Below are 11,912 nucleotides of genomic sequence, written 5' to 3' on the forward strand. Positions count from 1 at the left end.
CCATGTTAGCCAGGATGGTCTCGATCTCCTGACCTTGTGATCCACCCACCTCGGCCTCCCAAAGTGCTGGGATTACAGGCGTGAGCCACCACGCCTGGCTTATTAATGTTTTTTCTTACTGTTTTTTTAACAGGGTTGCAGAAAGGGGAGAAGAGGAACGCTTGTGTTTAATATTTAAATAGGAAGCCAGACTGCTGTAAAAGAACATAAACCCTAGAAACCAAAATACTCATTTGTTTGTTTTTAAAACGATCTTTTTTTCTGCTCTCTTAGGGAAAAAAAGGTGTTCTCTTGAAAATACGTGGTGCTGAGTGAAAGAAGCCAGTCACAAAGGACCATATATTTACTGCATGATTCCATTTATATGAAATATCCAGAGGGCCGGGCGCAGTGGCTTACACCTGTAATCTCAGCACTTTGAGAGGCTGTGGCGGGTGGATCACCTGAGGTCAGGAGTTCGAGACCAGCCTGGCCAACATGGCGAAACCCCGTCTCTACTAAAAATACAAAATTAGCAGGGCGTGGTGGTGTGTGCCTGTAGCCCCAGCTACTCGAGAGGCTGAGGTAGGAGAATTGCCTGAACCCGAGAGGCAGAGGTTGCAGTGAGCCAAGATTGCACCATTGCACTACAGCCTGGGTGACAAGAGCAAAACTCTCAAAAAAAAAAAGAAAGAAAGAAATATCCAGAGTAGGCAAACATAAAGAGATAGAAAGTAGATCAGTGGTTGCCTAGGGCTGGACAGTACAGGGGAGTTGAGGAGTGACTGCTAATGGGTTTCTTTTGGTGATTTATGAAAAAGCTGTAAAATTAATTGTAATGATGGTTACAAACCTCTGTCAATATACTAAAAGCCATTGAACTGTACTTTAAATGGGTGAATGTGAATTTTATCTCAGTAAAGCTGTGCAAAAGCGTTTTGGTGCACACGACTTTATTTGGCACATTCTTTCAGTTTAGGACCAAAGAAATCTTATTCATTGGTGGGGTTATTTTGGTTTTGTTGTTTGCGTTTCTTAAGAGACACGGTCTTGCTCTGTCACCCAGGCTGGAGTGCAGAGTGTGATCATAGCTCATTGTAACTTCGAACTCCTGGGCTCAAGGAATCCTCCCACCTCAGCCTCCCAAGTAGTTAGGACTATAGGCGCACACTACCACGCCTGGCTAATTTTTTTATTTTAACTTTTGTAGATACAGGATCTGACTATGTTGCCCAGGCTGGTATCAAACTCCTGGCCTCAAGTTATCCTCCCCCCTTGGCCTCCCAAAGCTTTTGGATTACAGGCGTGAGCCACTGTGCCTGGCCTCGTTCTGTGTTAAATGGATAAGGTAAATTGTGATGGTGAGGATAATGAATCATCTGATGGCGTGTACAACCTTTTATTTATTAGGTTCAAAAATAAAGAAGCTAGTGTATCCGCCTGGTTTCATGGGATTAGCTGCCTCCCTCTATTATCCACAACAAGCCATCGTGTTTGCCCAGGTAAGAGAAACTCTGTAATCCCTGATGTCCCTCATTCTTGTTTGTGTGTATATGAATCTGACGCTTAATTTTATTTTATTTTGCAGTTCTTATAACACCAGACTAAAATTTGTTTGTACATATAGGTGAATACAGCAAATTTAAATTATTTTCTCCACTATATGTCTCAGTTCTGGTCCTTCTTCCAGTAATGCCAGTGTTCACAGAATTTGAACACGAATTTGCATGATTGTTTGAATATTCGTCAGCAAAAATTTAAGATAAATTTTTTGTATACTTACATGAAAGTCTACAGACTCAAATTCCAAAGCTGATAATTATGGGTCACTCAGTTTATGCCTGTCCAGTCACAACCTGCTCTTGTTGGTATTGTAGACACAGACTGCTCTGACCTCCTCTACTCCCTGGTACTGGTGCCCTTGCTTTCCTTGCTGGGGACTTTGGGGACTGTAATCCCCTCTGCTGGGAGTGCCCTTTTCGGGGCTTTCAATTGACTGCTCCTTTCTTACCCTTGAAGCCTCAGTCTTATGGTACCCTGGCAGGCAGGTCGATCACAGTGGCAGGCAACATGGATAAAGTTGTACCACCGATTCTCAAAGTGCATTACCAGACCAGAAGCAGCAGCATCACCTGAGAACTTGTTAGAAATGCAAACTCTCAGGCCCCACCCCAGACTGGCTGAATCAGAAGCTCTGGGAATAAGGGCCAGCAGTCTGTGTTTTAGCAAGGCCTCCGGTGGTTTGTTATTAATGCCTATGTTGTTTGAGAACCACTGATGGAGACCAGTAGGTAGTCTGAAAAGGGTGATACCTGGAGTTAGTGGAACGCTAGAGATGGTGTCCCTCAGAAACTGGTAAGAGCAAGGCAGGCTCTAGGTTTTGAGGTCCTGGGCAGATTGTGGACACAGGGACTTTAGTTGCTCGAACTACCACATCACACGGAAACTCAGTTCCAGGAGCAGACAGCAGTGCAGTTACCCGAATTGGACTCTGAGCCAGACTGACCTGAGACTGCGCTCCCTTGGTTGTTCATGACAGAATTGAGTCCAGATTCCTAAAGTGGGCTACAGTTGTATGTGGGAGTCCAGTGGCCCCAGCTCAGGGAGCTTGATGGCTTTGGTAACAAATACCAATACTTTCCAGCATTTGCTCAACATTGTTTGTAACAGTCCTGGAGGCAGATAGTTAATGCTTCTGTCCCTGCTCCAGCCCCAGGTCAGAAACAGTGAGTAACATCTTCCAGCCCTAGATATAAAAATAATGAAACATTATTTCAGCCTGTTATGGTTTAAGCAGTAAATGGCTGGAGTGGAGAGGGTGAACTTGGTTGCTGGTTGAGAAGCCCATGTGGCTGTCTCCAGAGTAGGAGTCTTTTTTTTTTTTTTTTTTTTTTTTTTTTTTTTTTCTTTCTATTTTAACTTTTAGCTTTAGGGGTACTTGCGCAGGTTTGTTATTGTAAGTTGTGTGTCATGAGGGTTGGGTGTACAGATTATTTTGTTACCTGGGTAATTAGACTAGTACCTAATGGGTGGTTTTTTGATCCTCGCCCTCTTCTCACCCTCCACCCTCAAGTAGGCCTTGGTCTCTGTTCCCTTCTTTGTGTCATTTGTTGTCAAGGTTTAGTTCCCACTTACAAGTAAGAACATGTGGTATCTCGTTTTCTGTTCCTATGTTAGTTCACTTAAGATAATGGCCCCCAGCTCCATCCCTGTCCCTGCAAAGGACATGAGCTCATTCTTTTTGGCTGCATAGTATTTTGTGGTGTATAAGTACCACATTTTCTTTATCAAGTCTACCATTGGCCGGGCATGGTGGCCCACACCTGTAATCCCAGCACTTTGGGAGGCTGAGGCAGGTGGATCACCTGAGGCCAGGAGTTCGAGACCATGCTGACCAATGTGGTGAAACCCTGTCTCTACTAAGCACAAAAAATTAGCTGGGTGTGGTGGCGGGTGCCTGTAATCCCAGCTACTTGGGAGGCTGAGGCAGGAGAATTGCTTGAACCCAGGAGGCAGAGGTTGCAGTGAGCCAAGATTGCGCCATTCCACTCCAACCTGGGCAATGAGCGAAAACTCCATCTCAAAAAAAAAAAAAAAAAAAAAAAATCTACCATTGATGGGCATTTAGGTTGATTCCATGTTTTGCTATTATGCATACTGCTATGATGAACATATGCATGCATATATCTTTATAGTAAAATGATTTATATTCCATCATTCCATTATTATTCCCAATAGTAGGGATTGCTGGGTCAAATGGTAAGATCTTTTCTATTTTGTTTCAAGGTCAGTGGGGAGAGATTATATGACTGGGGTTTACGAGGATATATAGTCATAGAAGATTTGTGGAAGGAGAACTTTCAAAAGGTGAGAAACATCTTTTTCATCTTCTTCCTTTTGGTTTAAATATGTGGTTTCTCTAGGGTTTTGTAAAATATTTGATAACCCTGTTGATTTATTGCTTTTTCTGTTTGCTTCTAGTTATGTCTCCAGTTCAGATTTTTCAGGTGACCTTCCTTGGTAGAGCAGTAGAACTTCTGAGCATTTGGTTATTATCAGCAGGGCCAAATAAGTGCTGACCATAAAATGCAATGCATTCCACCATAGTCTTAGACCATATTTTCCATTATAGTGTATTCATAGTTTCCTCCAAGTATAGCATATTATTTAAAAGTTTTATTGAAACTGAATTCAAAGGGAATGTACTGTGCTCCCAGGAAAAAGACATAATTGAGAGCCTCTTCCTCTTGGTTTTTCACTTATCATAAGTTCTGTTCTTTCCCTAGCACTGCCGTTTCTGTTTATCCCCCAGGCTTCTCAACTCAGCTGCGGGTGTGAGCCATGGTATGTTGAGGACTAGCTACCAGCTAAAGGCCACATTCTCTGTGCTGTCTAGTACATGAGCAACAGAGGGAAGAAGTTGTGTAATTGCAAGAACTTGTCACCTTTCATCTCTTTTAGTGGCCACATAGCTGATTAAATCTTGCCTATGTTCGCTTGGAACATTCCCTTCCTCCCACTGATAAGGAAGAATGAGTAGAGAATAAGGTATCGTGTCTCTACTAAGCACTCAGAAGCACAGCCAGCTAAGGAAGAATTGGACTTCTTATATTAATATACCTTCTACATCACAAATTGAAGAAAATTCATTTTTCAATGAAAATACTTTTTTGTTTTTTGAGAAGGAGTCTCGTTCTGTCGCCCAGGCTGGAGTGCAGTGGCGCGATCTCAGCTCACTGCAAGCTCCGCCTCCCAGCTCCCAGGTTCACGCCATTCTCCTGGCTCAGCCTCCGGAGTAGCTGGGACTACAGGCGCCCGCCACCACGCCCGGCTAATTTTTTGTATTTTTTTAGTAGAGACGGGGTTTCACCGTGTTAGCCAGGATGGTCTCGATCTGACCTCCTGATCCGCCCCTCTCGGCCTCCCAAAGTGCTGGGATTACAGGCTTGAGCCACCGCGCCCGGCTGAAAATACTTTTTTAAAAAATATAAATGAGCTTCAAATCACTGAGAAGTTTAAAAATACATATAAATAACTATCTCAGAATTAAAATCCAGAATTTTGAACTGGGATTTGGAAGTAACAGAATAAATTATAAGCCCCCTTTATTATTTACATAAGTAATCTTCCAGTGAAATCTTAAGACTCATTTTTTGACCAGGTGCAGTGACTCACGCCCAGCACGTTGGGAGGCCAGGGTGGGAGGATCACTTGAGCCCAGGAGTTTGAGACCAGCCTAGGAAACATAGTGAGACCCTATCTCTCCAAAAAATAAAAAAATTAGCCAGGCATGGTAGCCTGAGGAGGCTTTGTAAAATATTTTACTTTGGGAGGCTGAGGTGGGAGGATTGCTTGAGCCCAGAAGGTAAGGGGCTAAATAGAGTGAGCCATGATTGCGCCACTGCACTCCAGCTTGAGCAACACAGTGAGGCCCTGTCTCTAAATAAATAAATAAATAAATAAATGAAAAAGAAAAAAAACCCACTACTTTTTATACTGGTGGTTTCTAAAGGAATTAGTCCCTCTCGAGCCTATTTAAACTAGCTCTTGAATAGGAAATACTATACCAATATCAAGTGTCTTTTGGCAATCCCTTTTAAAGAGTAAACATTCATAGGTGTTTTTTTGTTTGTTTTTTGTTTTATTTCTCTGATATTTTCTATGGAAGCTTCCTTTCTTAAAAAATTCCTTAACAAATGCAGCCGGGCACGGTGACTCACGCCTGTAATCCCAGCACTTTGGGAGGCCAAGGCGGGTGGAGCACCTGAGGTCAGGAGTTCGAGACCAGCCTGGCCAACATGGCGAAACCCTGTCTCTACTAAAAAAAATACAAAAATTAGCTGGGCATGGTGATGCACGTCTGTAATCCCAGCTACTTGGGAGGCTGAGGCAGGAGAATTGCTTGAACCTGGGAGGTGGAGGTTACAGTGAGCCAAGATTGCACCACTGCACTCCAGCCTGGGCAACAGAGCAAGACTTCATCTCAAAAAAACAAAAACAAACAAAAAAACAAATGCCCACTAAATTTTATATGGGAAAGGAAGTAAAATATCAAGAAATCTCTACACAGCCCTAGACAGAAATGTGGAAAGTGAGCCTAAAAGCCTCAACTGCGAGCCTTCATTGTGGTGTGACTGCAGACTGAGGCACACCAAAGCTGGAGGGAGTCCCGTAGGCTCCCTGGAGTGCTCACTGTGGTGTCTGTGCATACACACACGCACACCAAAGCTAAAGTGGGGGCTGCGGGAGCCTCTGGCTTGGAAACAGCATTCTCTGACTGCGCTAAGAATTCAGCCCAGTGCAGAAGCAACTGGACTGTGGTTAGAATACCAGTTAAGCAGGCCAACATTTTCTGATAATTTGAAAACATTAGATATTAAAACTACTCAAATTTGTATGCAGATCTTTTTGGAGTGAGGTGATAAAGATTTTTAATTGGTTTGTGTTTCTCTCTCTCTTTATACCCTTGCCTTCTTCAGAGTCATTGAGAACTTAAGACTTTCTCCTGTTTGTTACTCTCCAAGCATAATTTTACTGACAGCTGTCTGTTCTCAGTAGAAGGTAATAAAATCAGGGCCAGGCACAGTGGTTTATACCTATAATCCCAGCACTTTGGGAGGCTGAGGCAGGCAAATTGCTTTAAGCCTAGGTGTTCAAGACCAGCCTGGGCAATATGGCAAAACCCCGTCTCTACAAAAACTACCAAAAAAAAAAATTAGCCAGGTGTGATGGCATGCACCTGTAGTCCCATCTACGTGGGAGGCTGAGGCAGGAGAATCTCATGAGCCCAGGAGGTGGAGTTTGTGGTGAGCCGTGTTCACCCCACTGCACTCCAGCTTGGGGAATGGGAGTGAAGCCCTGTATAAAAAACAAAAAGAAAAAAAAACAGCTGGGCACAGTGGCTCACGCCTGTAATCCCACAATTTTGGGAGGCTGAGGTGGGCAGATCACGAAGTCAGGAGGTCGAGACCATCCTGGCTAACACGGCGAAACCCTGTCTCTACTAAAAATACAAAAAATTAACCGGGCGTGGTGGCGGGCGCCTGTAGTCCCAGCTACTCAGGAGGCTGAGGCAGGAGAATGGCATGAACCCGAGAGGCAGAGCTTGCAGTGAGCTGAGATCGTGCCACTGCACGCCAGCCTGAGCAACAGAGCAAGACTCTGTCTCAAAAAAAATAAAATTAAAATAAAAGGTAATAAAATTGATGTTGACTGCATTAAATTTTTATTACAAGTTTTTTTTTTTTTTTCTGAGACGGAGTCTTGCTCTGTCGCCCAGGCTGGAGTGCAGTGGTGCGATCTCGGCTCACTGCAAGCTCTGCCTCCCGGGTTCATGCCATTCTCCTGCCACAGCCTCCCGAGTAGCTGGGACTACAGGCGCCCGCCACCACGCCCGGCTAATTTTTTGTATTTTTAGTAGAGACGGGGTTTCGCCATGTTAGCCAGGGTGGTCTCGATCTCCTGACCTCGCGATCCGCCCGCCTCGGCCTCCCAAAGTGCTGGGATTAGAGGCGTGAGCCACCATGCCTGGCCTATTACAAGTTTTAAAGGAAAAAATAGCAGAGGGCCCTATTAATTCAAAGTTCAATATTCTTAGAGTTCAGGAATTACTTGATATAATGAAGTGTCATTGTTTTTTGTTGATCTTGTTTCACCCCCACTTTAGATTTCATGGGCTTCAGGGGGGTTTTTGTTTTTTATTTTTTGGTTTATTTATTTCTTTTTGAGATGGAATCTCACCCTGTTGCCCAGGCTGGAGTGCAGTGGCGCAAATCGGCTTACTGCAATGTCCACCTCCCGGGTTCAAGCCATTCTCCTGTCTCAGCCTCCTGAGTAGCTGGGACTACAGGCCCACACCACAACACCCAGCTGATTTTTGTATTTTTAGTAGAGATGGGGTTTCACCATGTTGGTCAGGCCGGTCTCAGGTGCTCCACCTGCCTCAGCCTCCCAAAGTGCTGGGATTACAGGCGTGAGCCATCGGGCCCGGACTTGTTTTTGTTTTTTTAATGAGAGCTAAGATTTAAGCTACCCTGGAAAATGAATCTTTCTGGGACCCTGGAGCTGAGTATATTCTCTTCATAGACTATCAAATAATTCATAATCTAGTAAAGGAGATGAGGAAAGCATATGACCAAAATACAAGGTAAAATATGATAAATGCCAGAAGAAAGGCACAGAAAAAAAGGTATGATTTTTGGATGAAGATATCTTGTCTTCATTGAGGGGAATTAAGGGACACTTCATGAAGGAGACTTTTTTGTTTCTTAGCTTCAAGGGAGTTGGTTTTCAAGTCTGGCTTTAATTACCAGTCTCAATTAGGTATCATCTAATTCATATATATATATTTTTTGTTTGTTTGTTTGTTTTTGTTTTTGTTTTTGTTTTGAGACAGAGTCTTGCTCTGTGGCCCAGGCTGGGGTGCAGTGGCACGATCTCAACTCACTGCAACCTCTGCCTCCCGGGTTCAAGCCATTCTCCTGCCTCAGCCTCCCGAGTAGCTGGGATTACAGATGCCTGCCACCATGCCTGGCTAATTTTTAGTAGAGACGGGGTTTAGTATTTTTAGTAGAGATGGGGTTTCACCATGTTGTCCAGGATGGTCTTGATCTCCTGACCTCGTGATCTGCCTGCCTCGGCCTCCCAAAGTGCTGGGATTACAGGCGTGAGCCACTGCTCCCAGCCAATTGTTTGTATTCTAATCATGTAACAGATGTACTGACTTTTGGTTGTACATAGTCAGAGAAATTGTGGACATTGTGTTTAAAACAGGGTGCTGGCCAGGTGTGGTGGCTCATGCCTGTAATCCCAGCACTTTGGGACGTGGAGACGGGTGGATCACTTGAGCCCAGAAGTTTGAGACCAGCCTGGACAACATGGCGAAACCCTGTCTCTACTGAAAGCACAAAAATTAGCCAGTCGAGGTGGCATGCACCTGTAATCCCACCTACTTGGGAGGCGGAGGCACAAGAACCACTTGAACCCGGGAGGCGGAGGTTACAGTGAGCTGAGATTGTGCCACTGCACTCCAGCCTGGGCAAAGGAGCGAGACTCGGTCTCTAAATACATATCTACATACATACATAAAACAGGGCACTGAAAATTTTTAAATTAGGAATGATGGCACAATTCATAACGGTATTTTTCCCATGGGGCTATATTACTCTGAAATACCCCAAACAAGTCTGTGGCATTTTGCTGCTCTGCCACATCCCTTTTCCCTCTTACGAAATAATTCTAAATGTTTATGCTGAGTCTTCTACCAATAAAGTGGTATTTCAGTTTGTCATCATTGGTTACTTAAGAGGAATTTATCTGCTTCAGTTAAAATGAACTTTTTGTCAGAACTGTGAAGCAAAGATAGGTGTGTCCAGAAATATTGTCATCTTGGTAGAGTCTGGGGCTTTCTTTTAAGTTACAAGAATATATAACGTATGTATACAGTTTAAAGTCCAACACTATAATGACCATGTACGTACCAATCAATCATCTACCTTTAAAAATAGGAAATTACCGCCAGGCACGGTGGCTCACACCTGTAATCCCAGCACTTTGAGAGGCCGAGGCAGGTGGATCACGAGGTCAGGAGTTCAAGACCAGCCTGGACAACATGGTGAAAACCCATCTCTACTAAAAATACAAAAAAATTATCCAGACGTGGTGGCGGGTGCCTGTAATCCCAGCTACTCGGGAGGCTGAGGCAGAGAATTGCTTGAACCCGGGAGGCGGAGGTTGCAGTGAGCCGAGATCGCGCCACTGCACTCCAGCCTGGCCAACAGAACAAGCCTCCATCTCAAAAAAAAAAAAAAAGGAAATTACCAGTGCCTTTCAGGTCTTCCATGGGTCCCCTCACCCCCAAGTCTCCCCAGAGGGAACCACTATCTGGAATTTTATTTCATCCCCTTGTTTTTCTTTAAACTTTTCTTCCAGTTTAACCATATATGTATATATTCTGAAATACTGTAGTTGAGCCTGCCTGGTTTTGCCTTTATAAAAATATACCAAATTTAAGTCTAAATAAACATATTCTATATATATAAGTTTATCTAGGTGGGTCTTACTACATATTGTTTTGCAACTTGTTTTGTTCCCTTAACATTTTGTTTATGGGTTATGTATGGCAGCAGTGCATTCATTTTCACTGCTGTAGACTGTTTTCTTTGTGTTTTTGTTTTGTTTTGTTTTGTTTTTGTTTTTGTTTTTAACAGACGGAGTCTCACTCTGTTGCTCAGGCTGGAGTGCGGTGGTGCAATCATGACTCACTGCAACTTCCGCCTGCTGGGTTCAAACAATTCTCCCACCTCAGCCTCCTGAGTAGCTGGGACTACAGGCATGCGCCACCATCCCTGGCTAATTTTTGTATTTTTAGTAGAGACAGGGTTTTACCATGTTGGTCAGGCTGGTCTCAAACTCCTAACCTCAGGTGATCCGCCTTCCTCGGCCTCCCAAAGTGCTGGGATTACAGGCATGAGCCACCGTGCCTGGTCATATTTTCTTTATGGGAAAATACCCATGTTGGTGGCTTCTTGGGTGGGTTTCAGTATATTACTATTACAACACAGCATGGCTTCATAATTTGTGAACAGTTTTTCTAGACCAGGGTTCCTGATTCATAGGGTCTGCATATCTTCAGTTTTACTAGATGATGCCAAGTAATTGTTTCCATTTTTGCCAGTCTGGTGACTTTAAAAGAGTTTTTCAGTGTGGAGTATATGTGTATGTGGCTTTACTTTATTTCCCAATTTTCATTTTGAGAAAATTTTAAAACTACAAATCAGGTGCAGGACTAGTACAATGAATATACCCTTCACTTAGATTCACTAACATTTGCTACATTTGCATAATCTATTTTTTACCTATGCATGGTGTTAATACACACGAGTATATTTTATTTTCCTGAACCATTTGAGAATTAATTGTATATATCATTGCATTTTCCATTTGTATCTAATTCAGCATGTATTTCCAAAGAACGTGGACATTCATTTATATAATCACAATACTGTTATTGTACTCAGGAAAGTTGACACTTCATTATTTACACAAATGTTATCTAATATATGGCCCATGTTCAAATTTCCCTAGTTGCCCCAATAACGTACTTGCCTTAAACAACTTTTGATTTTTTTTTTTTTTTTTTTTTTTGAGATGGAGTGTCACTCTGTCGCCCAGGCTGGAGTGCAGTGGCGTGATGTCGGCTCACTGCAACCTCTGCCTCCTGGGTTCAAGTAATTCTGCCTCAGCCTGGCGAGTAGCTGGGACCGCAGGCGCACACCACCGTACCTGGCTAATTTTTGTATTTTTAGTAGAGACAGGGTTTCACCATATTGGTCAGGCTGGTCTCAAACTCCTGACCTCAGGCAATCCACCCGCCTTGGCTTCTCAAAGTGCTGGGATTACAGGCGTGAGCCACCATGCCCGGCCTTTTTTTTTTTCTTTCTTTCTTTCTTTCTTTCTAAGTCTCTCTTAATCTACAGGCTCCCCTTCCATATTTTGGAGTTGACTTCCTTACAGTTTATCTGTTAAAACAATCTGGCACATTTCACCTATAGAGTTTCTAACAGTTTGGGTTTTGCACACGTTTATGCTGTAGTTTAACGTGTTCTCTGTACTCGCTGCACATTGGCAGCTGGATCCACAGGCTACTTGATCCAGATCCTGTTTGATTCTTTTGGCAAGGCTCTAGATCCACGTAGGCACATATGTCTGGTTTTTGCTTTGTTTTTGTTTGTTTTAGCAGCTGTGGATGCTCAATGCCTAGACCCATTGAATCTTTGGGGGATAGAAATGGTGATACTGGCCGGGCGTAGTGGCTCACACCTGTAATCCCAACACTTTGGGAGGCCGAGGAGGGTAGATCACTTGAAATCAGGAGTTCGCCGGGCGCGGTGGCTCAAGCCTGTAATCCCAGCACTTTGGGAGGCCGAGACGGG

General features: G+C 43.7%; 1 protein-coding gene across 3 annotated transcripts in view; it reads left to right on the plus strand.

Moving 5' to 3' along the window:
- Positions 1-11,912, plus strand: part of APOO (apolipoprotein O) — a 96,463-nt gene that overhangs the window by 64,479 nt on the left and 20,072 nt on the right. For 2 of the 3 annotated variants that reach the window (XM_011988005.1, XM_011988003.1), the window contains exons 6-7: positions 1,390-1,481; positions 3,766-3,846. In XM_011988005.1, coding sequence (XP_011843395.1) covers positions 1,390-1,481; positions 3,766-3,846 — 173 coding nt within the window. Of the gene's footprint in view, positions 1-1,389; positions 1,482-3,765; positions 3,947-11,912 lie in introns of those variants that run through there. The other variant, XM_011988004.1, reaches the window with a different exon arrangement.

Source organism: Mandrillus leucophaeus, unplaced genomic scaffold (genome assembly GCF_000951045.1).
Source record: "Mandrillus leucophaeus isolate KB7577 unplaced genomic scaffold, Mleu.le_1.0 Scaffold321, whole genome shotgun sequence".
Classification (NCBI taxonomy): domain Eukaryota; kingdom Metazoa; phylum Chordata; class Mammalia; order Primates; family Cercopithecidae; genus Mandrillus; species Mandrillus leucophaeus.